Here is a 20,975-nt window from a genome sequence, read left to right on the forward strand (position 1 = left end):
GCAGAGAACGAGGAAACACTGTGGTCAGCTGCAGTCAGGCTACATCTCCATCCATCCAGTATCTGCTTATCCAACCCTGACTAATCATTAATTTCATCATCAATTCATATTACATTTATTTGATTAGGTTCCTTTAGTCGAAACAATGTGAGAAACTGTAAATGTCTCAAAGCGATGGGTGACATCAAACTGTCTTCAGTAGACCAGAAAACACTGAGCACATCCTGTGTCACTATCACCCACAGTTTGACAATAACAATAAGCTGGCACAGCGGCCACAAACCTGTCATGTACTTAGAAAGACCTGGTCATGCAGGAAAATGTTATTTCTGGAAACAGCAGCTAAGTGGCCAACTATGTGGTCCCTGATAACCCCACACAGACAACAAACAGCAAAGTCGGAGCCATGCAGGACAGTGCTGATAAGCTAAAGTTAACTGAGCAAACAAATACACGTGGATAGACAACTTTAATGCATTACATTAAATGAAACACTGGGGGAGGGGGGGGGGAAGCAAGACAAACTCACAGGAGCTACTAGGCTGTACGAATGCCTCACAATAAAGCTGGGCAGCGTATGGATACTATATTGTCATTGTGATACGAGATTATACTCATGGACAGTATATTGTTATTGGTGATATGACTCTTGGTTTTAAGGGCTTCATTACCGTGAACTAATGCAATTTTCTGAACTGACCAGACTGATCTTTTTGCTTTTTACTCAAAACTATATCGGTCAGTTCCTACACGCGGTTTAAAATAGGTTAGGTTGGGAGATAAAAAAAAATTAAAAAAGAAGAATTTATCGGTTTCCTCTATTCGAATTCATTATCCTACAGTGGCTGATTCCATCAAGGGGACATATGAATGAGTAAACTGAACATGACTTGTCCACTCCGACAGCCTCACCTTTATCTGGACGAGGAAGTCCCTTAGGTGCTCCTTGAAGGCAGGAATGTCCTGGTTTAAGCTGAACAGCCCGGTCACAAACACCTTCACCTGAGCACTGATACATACAACAACAAAGCCATGATTAACAAATGTGGATTTTAATACGACACAGATTGAGTTTGTGTTGATATGTGTTGATACTCACTCTTGTAGGTGAGGGAAGGCAGTCTTGAGCAGGTTGGCCACGTATTCCTGGATGAACACCTGGTTGTTGGTGGGGCTGGCGGGGTTTAGCACTGTAGTGATCTTCCCCTCCTCAACCAGGTTGAACATGTAGGCCAGGATGGACGCGTGCATCGTCAGACCTGCAGGACACACAGCAATGTACACACCATTTTACTACAGCACCTTTACTCATCTTAAATCAAATCATCTTTCCACAACGTTCTTATCTGTGTGTGTTCAGCAGATCTGGACGGCTCAGTGTCCCCGCAGCTCACTGTGTGTGAACTCACCGGCAGTATGTGATGTGTCGGTGACCACGGAGAAGATGTGTTGTAGGATATCACAGAAGTACGTCTGGTAGAAACTCTGAGCGGCTGCTTCCTCCTGGGCAACATTCTGCAGCAACGTGTACAGAATCTGCAGACCTGGATGAGCAGGAACAGAGAGATGACTGGAGACGCAGGATCTGACAAGCACATTTCAACGGCAGCGTCTCAGTATTGCTAAGGTTAATTATCACAGTACACCTTTTAAACAAACAGGTTTTTTTCTGTTTGAAGTTGATCCCAACCTGTGACTCACTCTGTCCTCATGACAAGATAAAACACAACACTCAGATTGGTTTACACCATTTACTATTTATGTTCCAGGGGTTGTTGCTCAAAGTGAACATTAATAGACGTAGTAAAATTTGTATGTGCGTGTTTATCAGCAGCCTTACCAGTGTCAGCCACATTCCTCATGGTGTGTTTGAAGGCCCAGATGATAGAATCCAGCACCAGTTTGAACTGGGCAGGGGGGATGGCGAGGAATGCGGGGAAGCAGTGAGAGTTTACAGCTTGCAATAAGTAGAAGAAGTGGGTCCTGTGTTCTGGATACTCCTCAAAGTTCTAGAAGAACAAACATAATAAGGTAATATGCTTTACTACTACTACTACTACTACTACTACACACTATAATTCAAGAGTTTGTCCACATCTGGTCAATACTCGCTCAAAGCAATTAAACAAACAACTTTAACAAGCAGAAGTGAGTTGTGTGGCGATTGCTTGGCAGACTTCTTAAGTCCTGAGTTTTGTCTAGCTCTTCAGCTGAAACAACCTGCCAGTTAATTTAGTCCTAAAAGACACTACGATTGCGCAACACTATAAAATAAGATAGTAAAGCACAGTTAAATGAACATAGTGAAGATGATTTCTATCGGAAAGTGTCAGGTATCTACGAAAGAGACCAAGACCCGATCCCAATGCACCCCTTGAGTCTACCATTGATCATCTTAGGTTGGGGTACAATGAAAGGCTCTGCACCACTAGTCTGAGTCAGATATGGCCATCAAGTCTGACTGTACCGAGCATCTTTCGATAAGTCAACGGGCAGAGCAGGTAACCTACACCCGGTCCGCAGCACATTATTTTACCCAGAGTCCCTCTATGGGTTAATCAAGCCCTGAATGGGTCATGTTTACAATTTCAGTGTTTCTGTTCATTCCTTCAAACATGAAAAATAGATCATGGGAAACTTTCTCTACAGGCTTTCTGCAGGCTCAAACTGGTTTGCCTTCTGTTTTTTTCAACAAGCAGTTGAGAAACTTGACAGACTGCCATATTTCAGCTGTAACCCATTTTTTTACCCATTACAAATTCCATAAAAATACGACAGATCCTCTGTTCAGGTTGCCTGCGACTTTAAAGCCTCTGCTGGAAAATGGCTGCAGGACACCCTCCGAGCAAGGATAACCCAACTACAACTACCAATGAAATAAACTGTAAGGAGTAAATGACCTATCCTTGGAGACTACAATATAAATATACATGCACCACAGCATATGAAAACACTGGGAAAATACATTTACAGGATATTTCATCATCTAAGATATAACTTAATACATGTCATTAAAAGTTTCTGTACAGTGTTGCACATGCTAATTGATATCTAAAATACATTTTATCTTGGCTTTGTACCAACAATAGCCCATTAGGTCAAAGTGCACAATGCTGCGCTGATTAACAGAGTGCAGTGAAAGCCGCATGATGTTGCTTATCTATGTGCAAATGAAACCTGCCAACTCAAATGTTTGTGTTGTTGATTCAGCACCTGAGTCATCAACTTCAGTACTCGAAGTGTTTAGAATTTTACTGCAGCTGTCAAAGATCTGATTCATGTCCATTATATTAGACAAATTGTAATTAATTTATTACGATCACTCCTTGTGACACATGTTTAGAAAAGTTATCAAATAGCAATCCCCACAGATAAAACAGTCTAACAAACTGTGTTCAGCTGTTATTTCCTGGTTAATCAGTCCACTTAAAATTATGTGTAGTTGATCATAACTGTGCCTCACCTTGTTGATCATGTTCAGGGTGCACTCGAAGACGGCGTCAAAGATTTGGGGTATCTCACTGGTGATGTGTCCCCCCAGCTTGTTGACAATTGTTGCCATGGTGCTGAGGACCTCAGGCTCACGGGCAGCAGGAACATTGCGCTGGTAGTCAATGAGGACGGCGTCCAGCAGCGGTGGAACAAAGTTCTCCCCTACCTGGAAAAGCAATGGAAGGGATCAGCAGGGATCAACAGCCAACAGCAGATGGGGCAAAAAGACACAACCAGCTGCTACAGAGATGGCACTTCTAGGCGGCTAAGTCTGACAGGTATGTTACAAAAAGGTGCACACATCTATGATTAAAATGACTGGTCCTTACTGGCAGACACACTATGAATTATAATTGTTATGCAGATAAAAACACAGCTGAGGGCACAAACAGTCAAGTCTGCCACAATTAAATTAAATATTTGTGTTTGGTCTAAAAATACTACCTGGATTAGTTCTACCTTTCTACTGTCTACCATTGATTGCTATTGTGTGTGAGTAGCTCCTGAGGACAGACAAGAGTAAAAATATATCAAGTTTTTTTTTGTTCAAGACCATGTTAACTTTTTCTGGGGTAAAGTGCGTATAAAACTCAATTTTCTTTGCACTACAGTGGAATGTTCATCATCACAAACAAGGGCCGTTGTTCCTTCTGACAACTTCCAGAGTGACTTCAGAGCAATTTTCTCACCATCTGTGGGTCGTTTGATCGGCTGACCCAGCCGGAGATCAGTTTCAATGTCTCTCGTTTCACCGTTCTCATACTTCGGATCAAGGGCTGTTTTGTCACCATCTCACCTGCAACACAAAGGAGACACACATTGAAGTTACAACATGAAGAAAGCGTCCTCATGGTCCGTCAAATAATGTATTGTTTTCTTGTGAAGAGCTAAACCCAAAGGCCTGAACGTTCACAGACATGTTTGTGCATCACAATTCCTCTTGTTTGATACCAAGCTACTGTTACTCTCCCTTTAAGACCATATCTCAGGTTGAACTAAGCCACTACAACATTTAGGCAATTGTTGGCAATGCTGCACATCACTCAGAAGGACTGCTTTATGCATTATTAGATTAACAGACTTTTCTATTGAGGAAATTAGTTTTCTTGATTTTTATCAGATATTTAACTCACTTGGTTATCCCTAAATACCAATACCTTCATGATCCACCACAGAAACACCATCACAACTGATATTAGATAGAATTTAATAGAACCGCCCATTCCTACAGATAAGGATGCATTATCATGTGGGAGTCTGGCTTCAATCACAATCAAATGACTTTTTTCGGTTCTTTTCAAAATCCATCTGCTTTGCCCTGTACTATCAATTTTATTCTATAAAAAGAAAGATCATAGTCAGGCTTAACAACACATCATCCTCAAAAGGTTAAGCTGAACAGGACTGATCCTTGCATGGATCACCATGTCTTACTCAACCAATGAATGTACAAAAATATCTGATACTTGATGATTACTGACAGACTTCATGCAGCACCTCTCATCCTATTTAAGCACAGAAAGACTAAGAGATGAGTCACCAAAACAGGCGCGTGCAAGAAAAAAAAAAGAAAAAAGAAAGAACTGGCCTACAGACAAAATGACCTTACTGAATGACAGAATACTAAACAAGCACAACATGATTTTTTGTTTGTAGCTTCATCTTTCATTTCAAAACACTTTCAACATGAAGTTTTAACACATGCTACTGAACGCAGTGGGGTATTTCTCCAACCTGGCAACACACTGAGGCCATGCTGGATTTACACAAAGGACTGCATGCCTAAACAACAATGAAGCGACACGTTTTAACAACATAAACAAGTCCGACACAAAAGAGCCTCAGCAGTGTTCAGATACAGTTTAAACACATTTATGTCCAACAGACACAGCGGATCATTTGTATGAGATGCTAAAGACATCAGACTGTCCGTCTTCCATTCTTTCAGTGATGCTCCTCCAGAGTCTGCACCGGTCTGCTGCCTTGATGTTCTTTGACATGAACTTCATCTCATCACTGTCACAGGTTATCAGCCACCTTACTACTATCACCGTCATCAAGTGTATGTAACAAGTGTTGCGTTTGTGACATCAGGTGTAAATGACAATGAGATAGCTCAACAGACATGTTATTGAGTCAGCTGTATGATTGCAAACACACACCTCCCTTACCATTTGTCTGAATGGCAGCAGAGATGTTCTCACTGAGGCACTTGTAGACGTTGAGCATGTCAAGGTAGATCCGTCCCAGCTGGATGACAAACGGGTGTCCCACAGCCTTACAGGCTCTGACGTTAGTCTTCAGGATGCTGCCCAGTTGTTTCACAGTCTCTGGGTCCTTCAAGATGTCCACGTTCTGAAGGAGCAGCAGATTAGAGATTAACTCACTATTCTTGTTTGTCTATCATAGACATGTAGAATCTTATATTGGTTGACATTTTTCAGTATTTGGTCATGTATTTAATCCCTTACCTTCGTGGCCTGCTGGATGATGCTGTCCCACACTTGATTGGGCAGCAGCATGTATTTTTCTATCAGGTGCTCTTGTACAGCCTGATCTGTCTGGGCCCCGATCATATAACCTACTGCCTCGTAGAACGTGTGCACCTGGACACAACCAGAGAAATCGATCTCAAGAAGAGTTCTGATAACACTGTGACTGTGATGAATCTCAAAGAGTCGATGTTAATGCCCATTTGTATTCATGTACTGACCTGTTGAGGTTGAAGGTCACAGATGATGGTGTTGATGTTGTTGAGAATCTCGTCAATGAAGGGCATCACCTCTCCCACCTGCACCTGGATAAAATGGCGCCGGCACTTCTGGGCGATCTTGATGAAGGTGTCACAGGCCATGTCCTGAACACCATCGTGGGTCTCTGATGAAGAAGAGACATGGAGGGGACACACAGTTCCATCAAAATGTACACAACTTCGAAATGTGTTATTTATAGATACAATATTTTCAAACCAACAAATTAGAGCTGCACGATATATTGTTTGAGCATCGTCATTTCGATGTACGTTTGCGCAACAGTCACATCACAGGGCCTGCGATGTAGGAGGCAAATGAACTCATCTAATTTCATGGGTACCTGACACACACTGTGCATGCAGACTCTGCATGCGCAGCGATTCACCAATCACATTAATTGTTATTCAGTGTGCTGAAGCAGACCACGTCCCTGCACATGGAGTGAGTCGCTTGTAACAACATTGAAAAATGAGCAATGAACAAGAGAAAATCGCCGATAATGAAGACGTGGTGCCAAAAAAAAAAAGCAACGTCAGTTATCTGGAATTATTTCGGTTACAAGAGGGATGATATTGACCAAACACGTGTTCTGTGTCGACAGTGCCTTGCATCGGTTGCCACAACGAGAGGTAACACAACTAATTTGTTTGACCATTTACGTCGGTACCACACAGCTCAGTACTACAAAAAGAGGTAAGATCAGTCGGGTTAATTCTCTCACCATGCATGAACTCAAACAGTTTGTTGACCACAGTTTTGAGGAACTTCCAGTGAGCTCTAAGAAAGCGTGGATACTGGCCAACAATGTACATAATGTTGGAGGCTATGATGGCCTTATTGTCCTTCCCTCTCTTCTGCTCACACAGACCCAGCAGATCCTGAGACAAAAAAAGACAAAGAACCTGGAATCAGTGTTTTGTTTTCTATACAGTGGCTTCTAAATTCTTAAGCATCACAGTGGTATCAAAAACAGTCATTTGAATAGATATCTTTTTACAGATGTACAGTATATTACCTTGATGACAGTGACCAGGAACCTCTTCTCGTCCTCCTCGTGCATAGCCCCGCTGATGGATCCAATTGCCCAGCACAGTGTGTTAAGGTTCTTCCAGGACCACTCAGTACCGTTCACTTGGTTGTGAAGCTTTTCTGTCATTATGCGCTCTGTGTCTGCATAGTCCAGATGAGTGAGGTACACTGCAGGATGACAGAGCAAGAAGTATGTTAGTATTACCCACATGTGTACAATATTTTTTCAACTTAAAGCCATATGCAAAAAAGTGGCAACATCTCAGAGGACCGCAGCCATCCTGTGTAACACCAGTTTAATCTGCAGCTATCAGGGCAAGGGGGTTCAGAGTTCCCTGTGCTAAAAAGAACATCTATAGAAAGGATTTGTTCCTGTTGCCATAAAATACCTTAAACAGTAAGGACAGTGAGCCCGCTATTTCAGCATACAACACTTATTATCTTCTTCTGACTCAGTCCTAAACACAGTACAAGTGGCTCCATTTAATGTAGCCCCGTTGTGTTGCTATTTTTATGTCTCTTATTGTGTCCTGTTTTCAACCGTGCTACATTGTGATTTGAATGCATGTTTTTTGCATGTGAAAGCAAAGATACATTTCTGTTTATTGTATGTAAAAGGTAGACAATCAAGTATTTTCTTTTTCTGTCTCTATGCAATTGTAAACAAGGACACGGTGTCAACATAAAAAGAGGTTTATGAACAAAGACAGTGAGATTTTTCTGCCAGTGTGATGACACTTATCAATATATTGATCAAAACACTATTCCCAGCAGCTGGTGCTTTACAGCTATTATAAGAGTCAGTATAATCTGTAGGTGGAATAAACAATTAGTTCTATTATTGATTGATCTGCTGATTATTTCTATTATTAATTTGCATCATAATTTCTCCAAGCCAAAGTAAAGCCTTCAAATTTCTTAATGTGTCCACCCAACAGTCTAAAACACCAAGACTCCTCATTAACCATCATAATGAAGAAGAAAAGCAACAAATCCTCACATTAAAAGAGACTGGAACCAGCAAATGATTTGCTGAAAACCTACTGAAAATATTCTCAAAACCTATTGTCAAAAATAGTTGGCAATTGGTTTTCTTCCGATCAACTAATCGACTGGTCATCGCAGCTGTAGTATAATTATTACTATCATTTTATTTTAAATAGTCAATGTTATATAGAACCAATAATAAAGAGTATCAACTATAAAATCAAAGCTTTCCCTACATCCATCCATAATGCTAATCTTGTTTAGAAAGTCCGAAAGAAACTGAAAAAAAACCCCAAAAAAACATTTAATGAATGAAAAAGATAAACAATATAAATTAGAAGCTGTATAAAAACCATATCATTTGCATTTTAAAAACAATTCATAATGAATGGTTGCCGGCAGATGTGATCATTGTAGCTATTATTATTAAATCATACCGAGGGTTTCCCTCATGTTCTTGTAGAGGTTGATAGAATCAGTGTCCTTCATGAACTCTCTGACCACCTCTCCCTGGTCATTCTCCACCACCAACACCTCCTCTGGCTTCGCCATCCGACTTACCATCAGCAGACGCACCTGTCACGGGAGATAAACACCTGTCAACACATACACTCGTCCCAGAGTAGCAAGACTGGGCTGACACTTGCGCGACACACACACTCACCGCTGTGCATCCTGTATGGGCATTAATGTTAGAGGATAATATACCAAGCTATATACACACACACACACACACACACACACACACACACACACACACACACACACACACACACACACACACACACACACACACACACACACAGATATAGAACTAAAAATATCACCAATGAAGATGTTATTTTGCTTTACTAGCTGCTGCTTTCCAGTAACGTTGTACCTAGTAACTCACTCGGCAGCAGTTTAGCAGCCATCTGTTGCTCTACCAGTGCAAGCTGATTCTAGGTATGTCTGTAAGCCAAGACTATATAAGTTCCATAATTTGAAACACATCTGTATTCTTTAACATTTCACTGCTCTTCCATCTTTAACTTGTCACTAAGAAATGCTTCCATCCTCAAATATGATCCTCTCACATACAAGTTCTGATTAAATATGTATTTATGCATATACACACGTTTAAAGTTGTACTACTTTTAAATTCTTTGTTCCAACCTAAACTATAAAATAATATAGAAATGCTTTTTTATCAATAAAGTTAGATTCATAAATTAAACAATATGGCTGTGTTGATATCCAAACAATGCATTAATTAATCAATCAAATCGCATCACATTGAAACCAGACTGTGTGCAAAAGGCAGGAAAAAAAGAGGCTAGGGGAGCTTTAATTCTTATCATTTCAGTTGCGTTCAGTGCGATTGACTTGTGTGTACCTTGGAGAGAACAGGAAGATAGAGCTGTCTGCGTGGTGGTACGTCAAAGTGCTGGTTGCCAGAGAGCAGGGGGGACGTGGACGTAGAGAAGGGACTCTCTCTGTAGAGCTCAGCAGCCAAATGGTTCCAATACTCCAGACAAATCTTAAAGATCTCGGTCTCTTCAACCTCTGACACCAGCAGCATGTAGTGGAGGGCCTGAAACAGGACCAAAGGACCAGTCAGACCAAGGCCGATCAACACGAGACACCTTTCAGACCCATTTATTATCTATTTATTCTGCAGTATTAACTAACCCTCAAACAACTGTATCTTGTCCCTGGCACCGAATGCACTTACCTCCATTAACGTTTCTCTGAGGTTGAGCCGCTTCTCAATGAGCTGCCCGTGCTCTTTAAGGAACGTACAGAGGAACAGACTGAGGTTCTGAATGAAGTTCTGCTCATCATCTTTCCCATTGGCGTAGGCCAGCCGAATATTGGTATTCAGAGGCAGCATCTAAACAGATATGGATCATTAGTATCTCTGCAATTAGAAATGTGAAGCACATCATCGGAGCCTTTTGTTTAACTGACCTGTTTGAGTTGACACATGGTCAGGGTGAAGAGTGTGACAAACTGCTCCTCATACTGGCTAACGCTCACACCAGCAATCTCTGTGAGGCACTTCAGTGTCACGTTGCGAAACATGGGCACGTTCAAGAACTGAAAACAATTGAAACAGACGTTTAGTTCAGTGTGTGTAACAGGAGCAATTACGGTATTTTTAAGCTTGCTTGCCACTGCTTACAAATCCATGTTGGAGGATTTCTTTAGCAAACAATTGAGTCTGGCTCAGGCCTACAACTCAAGTTAACTTAGGTAGCATCTGTGTACCTTATACACCAATGTGCTGATCAGTTTGGTTTCAAAGATATATCCCAAAGGAATCCAGTTGAGAAAACGTAGGAGTGTCTCCAGAGTTGCATGGACCAAGGGGGCGTTCTGGGAATTTTCCTAAGGTGCAACCAATGAGACGACAACCAGATGAAGATCAAACTAAGGTGTCGACAAGATCAGGAAATTGTACAATGATGTCAAAAAGGAAGAGATGAAAATATGCATACCATAACAAACTGACAAAGCTGGAATATCTGGGAGAATTCATTGCACATGCTGAAAGAAAAGAAGAAAGATACAGTAACCTTCAAATACATTTTGACTCATCCTACATTTGAGAAATTCAGATATTAATTTATATTTCAAGAGATCATCTTGAAATTAAACTGTAAAAAGGTCCGAATTTACTTCATCTCAATGTTTCATGTTAAACACATCTCCACACGTGATACATTGACCACGGTCATCTGCTGAGCTAAACCTGACATCCTGAGGCGGTTCTTGTGATCAAGTTGTTTTATAGTTGACGGAAAAGAAATCACAGATTAATGGTGACATTTCCTTTTCTAGGTTTATGATATTTTGCCCTGAAGGTCAGTTTTTCTCCTCTGAAGCGTATTAATGTTTTTTAATGTTAGCAGAGGTTGTCATTATTTCAGTCAAGGTAGTTGCCTCTAAAATAAACACCAGGAAAAATCCAAAACTTCAGCATTAAAGCATGGAAGATTGTCTTTATGACTGAAGAATCGAATATTCAAAGTGACATAGTTGCCTTTACTAAGCCTCTGTGACACAACAAAGGCTAACACATCTGTATGTAAAACAGTTGAGTACAGAAGAAGATATCTGATGTGCAATTGGGTTTTTCCATGCATATGTGATAGCTCGGCTTGACTCGGCACATCAGACCAGAGCCGAAGAGATTTGCATTTCCATTACAGCAGAATACCTACTTGAAGGTGCGTCTTTAACCAATGGCATGCTTTTCTTGCACCGCAAGTTTTTATTACGAAGCAGCAACATCAGGAAATGTTTGGCTTTCACCAGCTGTAACTTAACACGACTTCTGAAACAGCTGAAAGCGAACACCATGAAACTGTAAAAAGCCCACTTGGAGGCTGGGCATGTGCACTATGGCCCCACTAACCCTGTAATTGAAAGTGAATCAGTGCAGTATGGTTTGAAGAACACATACGCATATGCAAAATATCAACTTTTACAGCTTTACTCTTAGTCAAAAGAGTTTAACCCCACTAAGCATCTGAATAAGGAAAGGGCAAAAGGAAGTGTTGCTTAACCTGGAAAATACAAATACAGTTAACAATGGTCGACAAGCGACAATAGTTTTCTAAACTGTGTGGCCAAACAGACTGACTGGACAGCTCATTTATATTGTTTGTGCAAGCTGTGCACAATGGACTGCACAACTGCATGTAATAAAGGCAGCACTCAAATGTTGTTTTGTGGTGATAAAAGTGTCATCAACAAGAGGTAAACATCCAGTGCACAGAAAAAAAAAGTTTGTAATGCTGTGATCTGTATCAAACAGATTTACATCACTGGATTAATGCAGCAATGTTGAAAATGTCAACACACTGACATCATATTCTATGATGCTCTTAAAAGTTCTGGGATAATGTGGACTCTGGCATGTTTACAAAGCTACATGTTTGAAAGTATTGACTGTTACATGAAATTCTACACAGAGTCTGTCTTTTTGAAACACTCGCTCTGCAGGCTTGTAGGTCAATTCTACTGTATAATTTACACACACCAAAATGTCAGGTTTTTCAGCAAAGCCTTAAAAACAAGTTCCCGGAGCCTTGTTACAGTAAACATGATTGTGCTTCCAGGGGTTTATGAACATGCAGCATGCTGACCTGTCTTTTAAGTGCTTGGCCTTGACCTGGGTCATCTGACCACTGGAAAAGTCGAAGACCTCCTCGCTGAGCAGCTTGAGAATGACCATGTTGTTCTGACAAAGGCTCTCGCTGGTACGACTCGCCCCCACGATGTCACTGATGAAGGTGGGCCAGTGTTTGGGCCACTCCTGCTTCAGGATCTACACACACACACAGACACATTTTGGTGTTAGATGTTTAGAAATGACATTTCCACTGAGGAAGACATGTGATCTGAAAATGAAAAAGGATGAATCTGTGACTCTTGCTAAAAATAACAACTCCTCCTTTATATCTCAATTCAAGCCTGTGCTCCCGTTTCTGCTTTCTAGCAGAAGATTTTACTGTGATCGTATTGTAGTAAAACAGCTGAAAATGGTTAAATCTGTTTATGGAGGCACATGATACAAGTGAAGCTCGCATTACTACAAATACAACATATATGTGGACAAACATTTGAAACACAGCCTCGTGAGGACAAGTGGGGAATCTGGAGCTCTACAGTCCCTGAAGGCCAAAACGATGTTAGCTCAGCTGACGCAGGCAGTGACTCATTCTCACTGGCATTAATGCAAAGTCACTCATGTAGCCAGTGAGCCTGTCGTTGTCTCTCTCTATCACACACACACACACACACACACATATATATATTAAAGGAACACAAACACACACATCGAGAAGGTGACAGAAATTAGTTTACATCCAGGAGCAAGATTCAGAATATGGACACCAATAAGTCACTATATTCTAATTTGTCAGTCTCAAGGTCCTTCTGATATCCATCTCAATGACTCAACAGTGTCCTGAAGTGGTCTGCTCTAGTTTGTTGATTAGACAGCACAGGGCAGTGAACAGCTCATTTCTACAGCCCGGTGTTTACAGGATTCAGCGCTCTCCTGTAGTAAGGGTACAATTATCACTGACACCATTTGTTATATAATATGTTGTTCTGTGCTTGCATTGTGTCTAGAGATGTTGCATCCTAATGTTTCCATACAAACAAATACACACTGCTTCTCCTCCTCTCTTGAGACGTCTTAATACAATCCTCTTTCCAAACACAAGGCCACAGTGACATTTTACATACACTGGCCACCTTGCTAGAGACATTCAACGAGAATTCATATTTTAAAATCTGAGTCCTGAACGTAACTGACACAGACAGTTTTAGAGTCAGATAGACCATTTAAGAGTGACATCTTCAGGTTAGAAAGTATCACTACAAAAGCTGAGGGGAGCTTTGAACGTTTAAACTTAACCTGATGATCGGGAAATTCTATTTAAAAAGAAGACCGTCAGCATATCCATCTCTTTTATTATATGAATGCGCTGTGTTTCACATTCAGGTGTGCTAAACTACCCAATATAGAGGAAATGTCAACATTAGAGTCATGAATGTAGTGAAAAGATTGTTATTCTTCACCTGTTAATCACTACATTGCTCTGTACAGACCCCGTCACTGTAGCTACAGGCCTCTCCGTATTAAGCACAGGATTCCCACAACTTTTTAAACATCAAATTGAAGTACTTTTATAATACTTTAAAGGCCCCGTACAGCAAGGTTTGAAACATCAGATGCACAAAATTTCAACAACAGAAATTGTTGTTTTTACATCTTAACATTTATGTTAAGAAGTAGCTAATAACCTGTAGTTTATGCACACCTGGATGCAAGAAAGGCTGACATGTACTAAGCCAAGATGGACGATTTAATATTCGTCAGCTCTAATAAGATTTGTTGTGTCCTCTCTGAACCCTTGTGGAACATGTGCTGCAAATTGCAATCGGTTCTGTGTCTTCCACAGAGACTATAAAAACATCTCACTGTTTGTTTATTACTGGTGGATTGAAAACCAACTTTAAAGGTGTAAATAGCCATCTGCTGTATTGTAGTTTGTAAATGCTGCACATGTAAAGTCAATGAAAGCAATTAGGCTTCATATTATTGACTCCATTTATCTGCTAGAATTTCACCAATACTGATAAGTAGCCAATAATATAAATTTCCCAATATTGGGCTGATATTGATGCACAACGTATATCGGGTCAAAATTTTATCGGCCCATTTTATATTGTGCAACCATAATCAAAATAAATTCAATTTCTACCTGTCTCTATTTGTGTCCATTTCCAAAAACTTTCCTAGATTTCTTTTCTCAAATTAAGGATTTCATGGACCTGCGGAAACCGTGGACTCAAGGTCCTGTTTTATTTTGAGTCTCTCAAGACCGAAGGCTTCATCTGTTTACTATAATTCATTGCTCAGATGCGTCTAACTCATCTCCATTTAATCATCTGCATAAACCCTCGGTAACCACAGTGACAAGTTTGACTGTGACAAACTAACCAGCGACCATGAGAGCCATATTGTTGCGTTTTTGTTTAATACACTTTGAAATACAAGCTGAGACCATTTCGGTCTTCAGAAGGACCAGATATTGTACTGTATAGTGCACTCTGTTTTAGTAAGTGCCTTAGTACTCGTCAGTGGCTTTCAATTGTCCTCAGAAATGAGTCAGATATGAGTGGCTGGCTAGAACTGAATTTCTGCTCCGGTGTGCTCTCTTGCTGTCAATGTGGATAACTTCAATGAAACTGTTTGCTGCCACTTCTTTGTGCCTCTCCAGATTTCACTCACATGCAACACTGTGTAGAATTAGGAATACATCCCAGTATTTCAACAAAAGAAACTGACAGCAGGGGTACCAATAACGATGGGTTACAGTAACGGCTATACTTCCAAAGATGGTACTGATCAATTCAAAAACAGTTGCAGATTGGCTTGGGGCAACCCAAACAGAAGTACAAAAACATTGATAATTGTAAACTTCACAGTAAAACTGACAGTGTAAACACAATCAACATGGCCAAGTATGTGTTCACATACAAGGATTTCAATAGACTGACACAGGAATAGACATTACAGCTAAAATGGGGTTCATAATGTGGGTAGGAACATCCAAAACCTCGGTCTTAGGCTTTATTAAGGCAGAAAGCCTCAGCTTAATGCCATATTGACAAAGATCAAGTGCTTTTACTTTGTATCCTGTTTGCATTTAAAGTTTCTCATGCTTCAACTCAATTGTCAGAGTGTCTGAAAATAAAAAAGAAACACACCAGAACGAACATTTTCAGGCTTTGAAACACAGTCAATTCAACAATGCAAAATCCCATCGTTAAAAACGACAACTGAAGAGAGAAACGTCTTGACTGTTCTGCATTCTTAGGGTTTCGCAGCTGGATTTGAACTTTGAAAACAGCTGAGATAAGGTTTCAAAAGGAGTTAAAATAGTTTATTCAATGACTTGTTGTTTGTATTGACTGCTTACCTGAACAAGGATCATGTTCAGCTTTCCAATGTACACCTTTTCTTTCTAAAAAAGACAAAAGAGAACAAAAACAAAAATGAGTGCAAGTCATACAGTCTCAGTTTCAAGGCACAAGCCTTCTGTCATTTCATCACATCATTAAAAATTTAATTTGGAAAATGGAAAAACATTTTGAAATCTAATACAACAAAAATATCAAAATGAAAGGCTAGAGGTCACAAATCAAACAGCTAGACAATTAAAGATGCCATGATAAAGATGTGTGTGTTTCTGAAAAGAGGCTTTAGGACAGGTCAATTGAATAAATAAAATGTGTCATATATCGAATGTTTCATAAAACCCCAGCCTTCAGTAAATACTGAACTGCAACAACTTATGGTTTTTCAAGCTGACTGAAATTATTTTTTCTGAATAAATAAGTGCAGATCATTTATACAATCCTTGCACATGAACGTGAAACCTTAATTCAATTACTGCTCAAACAAGACAGTTTGGTCAGCTTGGTTCAATTAATCCCAATAACTTCAGAAAAGTCGGTTTAATGGGTTTAATGTGCAGAGTTGTAAACACCTGAAACATGTCTGGTAAGCTGCTTTCAAAGCATGAAGTTGGTTATCAATTACTCATGATCAAATGGTAGTGTCATCATTTAGAGACAGAACGAGGTTTGATTTGAACCCAAACCCTTTTCAAGGTTACCTCCATGGGCTAAACTCTAGTTAACCACTGTTTAGTTTTTAATGTACATTCTAAGTTTATTTTTCTTTCAGTTTTACTTTTGTATTATTAGCAATGACAGTGGGGCTGGTTTTGTTTTCACCATGTGTGTCTCTGTGTGAGTAATAATGGAAAAATATGGTTCTTGCAACACCTATGCTACTTAAACACCAAAAATGTGCATGTAGAAGTATGGGTAAACGCACTGAAAATAGCCCATTGACAAATGTTGTCTGCTGTGTGTCACATTTGCCATCGTGAATACATCATAAAAACTATGAACAGTAGACATCTTGCTTCTTTCTCATCTCTGGACAACTTGGAGTTACAATTGATTTAACTTGGGAGTGAATGCTGATTGTACCCATTCACACTGAAGACATAAGCCAGATGTTAGCAGGTGTTAGGGGTACTATTGTAGCGAGTACTACCAAAGAAGAAGGCTTACATAATTTGACATGTGTTTTTATATCTGTCTGTGGACAGATTTTTGTGTAGTTGAGACAAAAGTGAAGGCTGAGTTTGAAGGCGTCATGTAATTCATTAGTTGCTCTGTACTTATAGCCTGGAATGTCAATGGATGTTGTTGATGTGTCGATGGGTGTCACATCTGGCGTGATGCCATTGTGACAGTCTCTGGTTTTACAATGGTGTGAGTACTTATTATAGTACTCACACTCACATAGCTATTTAATAGAAAATAAGATTCAACTATAACTTGTCACTTGAGTTACGCTGCGCAGCTCTGTACACAAATAAACGACAAGGCCTACTCCTTCTCAAACTTGGGTTACACTGCAGAGAGACAGCCTACCAAAGTGACTTTCTGAGAGCTGCTGTAACCACTAATGGATATGAATTTCGATACATTTCATTTCATTTTGAAGCTGAGTCACATTAGACAGCTGCTAACAAATCAGAGACATCAATCACAAAGAAGCAAGAAGTTTTAAACCCAGTCCCACTTTGAGTTGAATCCCTACAGTTTAACATGTAAGTTTTGCACAGGACGGTCAAATGTTGTGCTCTCTTCTGTAGGTTAAACACAATCTTAACAACTCAACCCTCTGGTTGTTGGTGTGATCAAGTCTGTTAAAAACACTTTCAAAAGCAGCTGAAGTCACCGTCTTTGGTCTGGACAACACAGCACTATGGTTACCAGCATTACTCATGGCTGTCCAAGGATTGGCTAAGACAACTGACTGGTAACATGCTGCTCTGATGCACCATAAACATAAAAACACAAAGAAGATTCACTTCTATTTTTAAAAAAAGCCAAGTTTGAATTGTTTCGCCAACTTTCCCTGTTAAAGTTGACGTCCTTCTCTAATGCCCACATGTAAATTACAGACAAATTTTACTCACCTCCACATTTGATGCATCTGATGAAGTCTTGATAATGAGACCAACAACATATTTTTTTATACCTGACAAACACACAAAGCAGAAGAACACTGTTAGCATGCGCCAATACAATATGTTAATGAAAATACATCCTAACATGAGTAAGCTGCCTGAAGCAGGTTACTCAGTAACCCTAACAAGGTCTGTTGGCTCATAACTAGCTGATCTGACTATCTATCCCAGTAAATTTATACTTCCATTTACATACACTTGCAAAGCCTGCCGATAAACACATGGATGTGGGCTGCAGCTGCCGCTGAACTTCTACAGGGCAAAAGTTTCGGTCAGTTCAGTGGAAGCTACATTTCCCCAGGTGTTTTCAAAGACAGACAAAATTGTCAACGTGAGCAGAGCATCTTCAAAAATGTGTTTTCAGCCCCCTCGCATTTGTTTCTAGACTGTATACTCAATTCTGAGAATCGTGTGCTGCGGTGTAGTGAGCGGAGCTGAAAACAAGGAAATACTCTGACACAAGGGGAAAAGACATACTTGCCGGTCGCCCTGCACTGGGTTTGCCACTTGAACAAAATTCAGGCATCTACGGTCAGAAGCAGGGAAGTCTTAGGTCAATGAAAAAAATGAATTTTTGAGCATAATTATAGAAGAATGGAGGGAGGCAGAATCAGCTGATTTGCACTTAGACCATTATTAAATTATATCATTGCTTTTCGTTCTAACAAAAATAGTTCAAGACAATTTTCATCCCACTCAGTTTTCAGATTCTTCAAAAATTATTGGGTGGTAACAAAGGGCAATCAATTTTATTTTAAAAAGAAAACAAGACATGTTGAGATAAAGTGGAACTGGCAATGAGGCAATAGTTTGAAAATGTTAAACCTTACATTTTTGTCATCACAATATGAAATAAATTAATTAAATGGTAGCATTTGATATCTCATGTCCATGATAATTATTGATTAGAATCTAAATGTGTAAGATTTGAAAATTTGTGATTTTGGCAACCTGTGGCGGTATCTTGAGAAAAAGACAGTGGCAGGGATTAATCCATGCCAGTAGCTCGCCTCTCTTATCCCCTATGGTTACAATCAGATGAATGGACTGAAACGATAAACACTGCAATTGTCTTATTTTCCTTCACACAAAGAATATATACCATGTGAGTCATTTGAAAGATACTGTCACACAAAAACAAATCACATATGGCTTTAAAGCAATGTAAACAAGTGCTGTAACAACTTTGTCTGAAGCTCCCCTACTTCTTCACGAAGCTTTAAAATCGGTGCTGGGGTGTTTTGTTTGTTTCTTCTAGAAAACAGCTGCTACAGTTCAGAATCCAACCTGGCTTGCAGCGACCAGTGCAAGCCAGTCAAGCGGAAAACAAACCAGCATGCTTAGAGGAGGAACAGTCCTCAACTTGGCAACGGCACGTCACAACATTTAAAAAGGCAGTAACACTGAGAGAAATAAATGTTGTGAATTATGCCACAAAATCAAGTGTTACCTTCACACTGGTTCCTGGGAAGAATCTTCCATCTTGTTTTGATAACCGTTTCCAGAATCTGAAGAGCATAGTACTGTAACATGCAAGGAGGGAGAAGCATTAGGATGAAGCTATTATGATAACACTCAACAACAAGCATTGTGTAATTATTATACGAACCAAAAACAGTATGAAGTGGACCAGCCTGCGATAACTTACTTTTCTAAATTAGACTGGACTGAACCACATCTTTCATGCAGATTTTGTAGTATGCAGAAGTAGTTTTGTTTTTTTAAATATCTCTATAAGCAGCAATAAGCTGGAACACTGCAGAAGTCCTGCTGTTTCTCCCAGCATCACACCAGACAGCAATCCATTAACCAGCTTTGGCTCTGATTGCTCCAAGGGTGAGTCTAATAGTCTAGAAGACACAACAAGGTCTACGTTAAATGTTCTTTTGCCGGTGCTACAAACAGTGTGTAGGGTTGGGCATCGAGAACGTCTTTCTTTAAATTGGAGCTGTGAATTAGTTAAGAAAAATTTGAAGTGAATTTAAGTCTCTTGCAAATAAATTTTGAACTTTGCTTCCCTCTACCTTACCAGTTCCGTATATGTCAACACACGCCAAGAATAAATTGTATTTGCATCGTCATCGCAATATGAACATGCGCAGTAAACATGTCACAAGACTGCCTGAAACGCAATGAATCAAAAAAAACTTTTTTTAAATAATCATTTTATTAACACACACCATGCACACACAGCATGAGAACATTTGACCTATTAGATGGAGCCCTTGATACATGGGCCATGCATTCACCCCATTTGGCTAATCAGATGAAGCCCCCACCAGCCATCAGCTGCCCTCAAATTAATTGGTGTCAATTTGGTGGCGAGTTTGAGGTTAGCTAGCATGATGGCTGAGGAAGGAGAGAAGAGCATTGCAGATTATCCTCATGCCGTGCAGGCCGGGCTTATAGTAAGACAGACTGGAGTTTAAGCTAAAGAGTCTTGCTAGCTTTAAAAAAGACAGAGATACAATGAAATGTAATCACAGCTCTAAATAAGTTCATGCAAGGCAAACCGTGTGAGTATCATGACGAAGCATATACGTCTGCATCGGTTAAGGCCTCAACTTTAGCCCTTCATAAGAAAAATGCATTCCCCTCATCGATTGACTGATTCACAATAACATAAAACCTGCCTCAACTTCTGCTGCAACATCATTCAGTTAAGGGGCTGCAGTCAGTCACATATGTGCAAAGGCATGTTCCTTGTAGATTAGTTTGTAATATCAATTGCTTGTTTCATTGCTGCAAAGACTTAATAATTGCAGATGTGCCACTTTTCCCTCATATTATAGATCCATGTGCAGTCTGATACGCCTTCAAACTCACAAATCCATTACTCAAACTAGACTCCCAGGGTTGTATGTTATGGTCTCACCATTATCTGAAGCAACTGCATTTATTTATTTATCTTTTTTAAATGTAGGGCTGTTTCTTGTCTAAACACCAACTAAGAATGCAGAAAATTCAGTCCCCTCAGTTGTAGTTATAATGCCCCACAAACACCTAGCATGGCCCTATCTACTGATCCTTTTTGTTTATCAAGTGTTTTTTTTTATGGTAGTCTAAAATCTGTTAAAAATAAAGAAGGTCTTTGGAT

The 20,975-nt window shown here is 39.9% G+C and overlaps 1 protein-coding gene across 5 annotated transcripts in view; it reads right to left on the minus strand.

The window, feature by feature from the left end:
• The window catches only part of xpo1b (exportin 1 (CRM1 homolog, yeast) b), a 28,458-nt gene that overhangs the window by 1,471 nt on the left and 6,012 nt on the right, over positions 1 to 20,975 (minus strand). For 2 of the 5 annotated variants that reach the window (XM_030441089.1, XM_030441090.1), the window contains exons 3-24: positions 19,329 to 19,401; positions 18,356 to 18,404; positions 17,828 to 17,889; positions 15,746 to 15,790; positions 12,395 to 12,576; positions 10,742 to 10,790; positions 10,512 to 10,631; positions 10,212 to 10,340; positions 9,976 to 10,134; positions 9,637 to 9,834; positions 8,699 to 8,837; positions 7,261 to 7,442; positions 6,967 to 7,123; positions 6,206 to 6,369; positions 5,964 to 6,098; positions 5,655 to 5,847; positions 4,182 to 4,288; positions 3,464 to 3,658; positions 1,841 to 2,009; positions 1,410 to 1,544; positions 1,100 to 1,259; positions 913 to 1,009 (exon numbers count right to left, since the gene is read on the minus strand). In XM_030441089.1, the coding sequence (XP_030296949.1) occupies positions 913 to 1,009; positions 1,100 to 1,259; positions 1,410 to 1,544; positions 1,841 to 2,009; positions 3,464 to 3,658; positions 4,182 to 4,288; positions 5,655 to 5,847; positions 5,964 to 6,098; positions 6,206 to 6,369; positions 6,967 to 7,123; positions 7,261 to 7,442; positions 8,699 to 8,837; positions 9,637 to 9,834; positions 9,976 to 10,134; positions 10,212 to 10,340; positions 10,512 to 10,631; positions 10,742 to 10,790; positions 12,395 to 12,576; positions 15,746 to 15,790; positions 17,828 to 17,889; positions 18,356 to 18,404; positions 19,329 to 19,397 (2,895 nt within the window). In that variant the 5' untranslated portion in view covers positions 19,398 to 19,401. The remainder of the gene's footprint in view (positions 1 to 912; positions 1,010 to 1,099; positions 1,260 to 1,409; positions 1,545 to 1,840; positions 2,010 to 3,463; positions 3,659 to 4,181; positions 4,289 to 5,654; positions 5,848 to 5,963; positions 6,099 to 6,205; positions 6,370 to 6,966; positions 7,124 to 7,260; positions 7,443 to 8,698; positions 8,838 to 9,636; positions 9,835 to 9,975; positions 10,135 to 10,211; positions 10,341 to 10,511; positions 10,632 to 10,741; positions 10,791 to 12,394; positions 12,577 to 15,745; positions 15,791 to 17,827; positions 17,890 to 18,355; positions 18,405 to 19,328; positions 19,402 to 20,975) is intronic. The other 3 variants (XM_030441088.1, XM_030441086.1, XM_030441087.1) reach the window with 2 other exon arrangements.

Source organism: Sparus aurata, chromosome 15 (assembly GCF_900880675.1).
Source record: "Sparus aurata chromosome 15, fSpaAur1.1, whole genome shotgun sequence".
In the NCBI taxonomy this organism is placed as follows: Eukaryota; Metazoa; Chordata; class Actinopteri; order Spariformes; family Sparidae; genus Sparus; species Sparus aurata.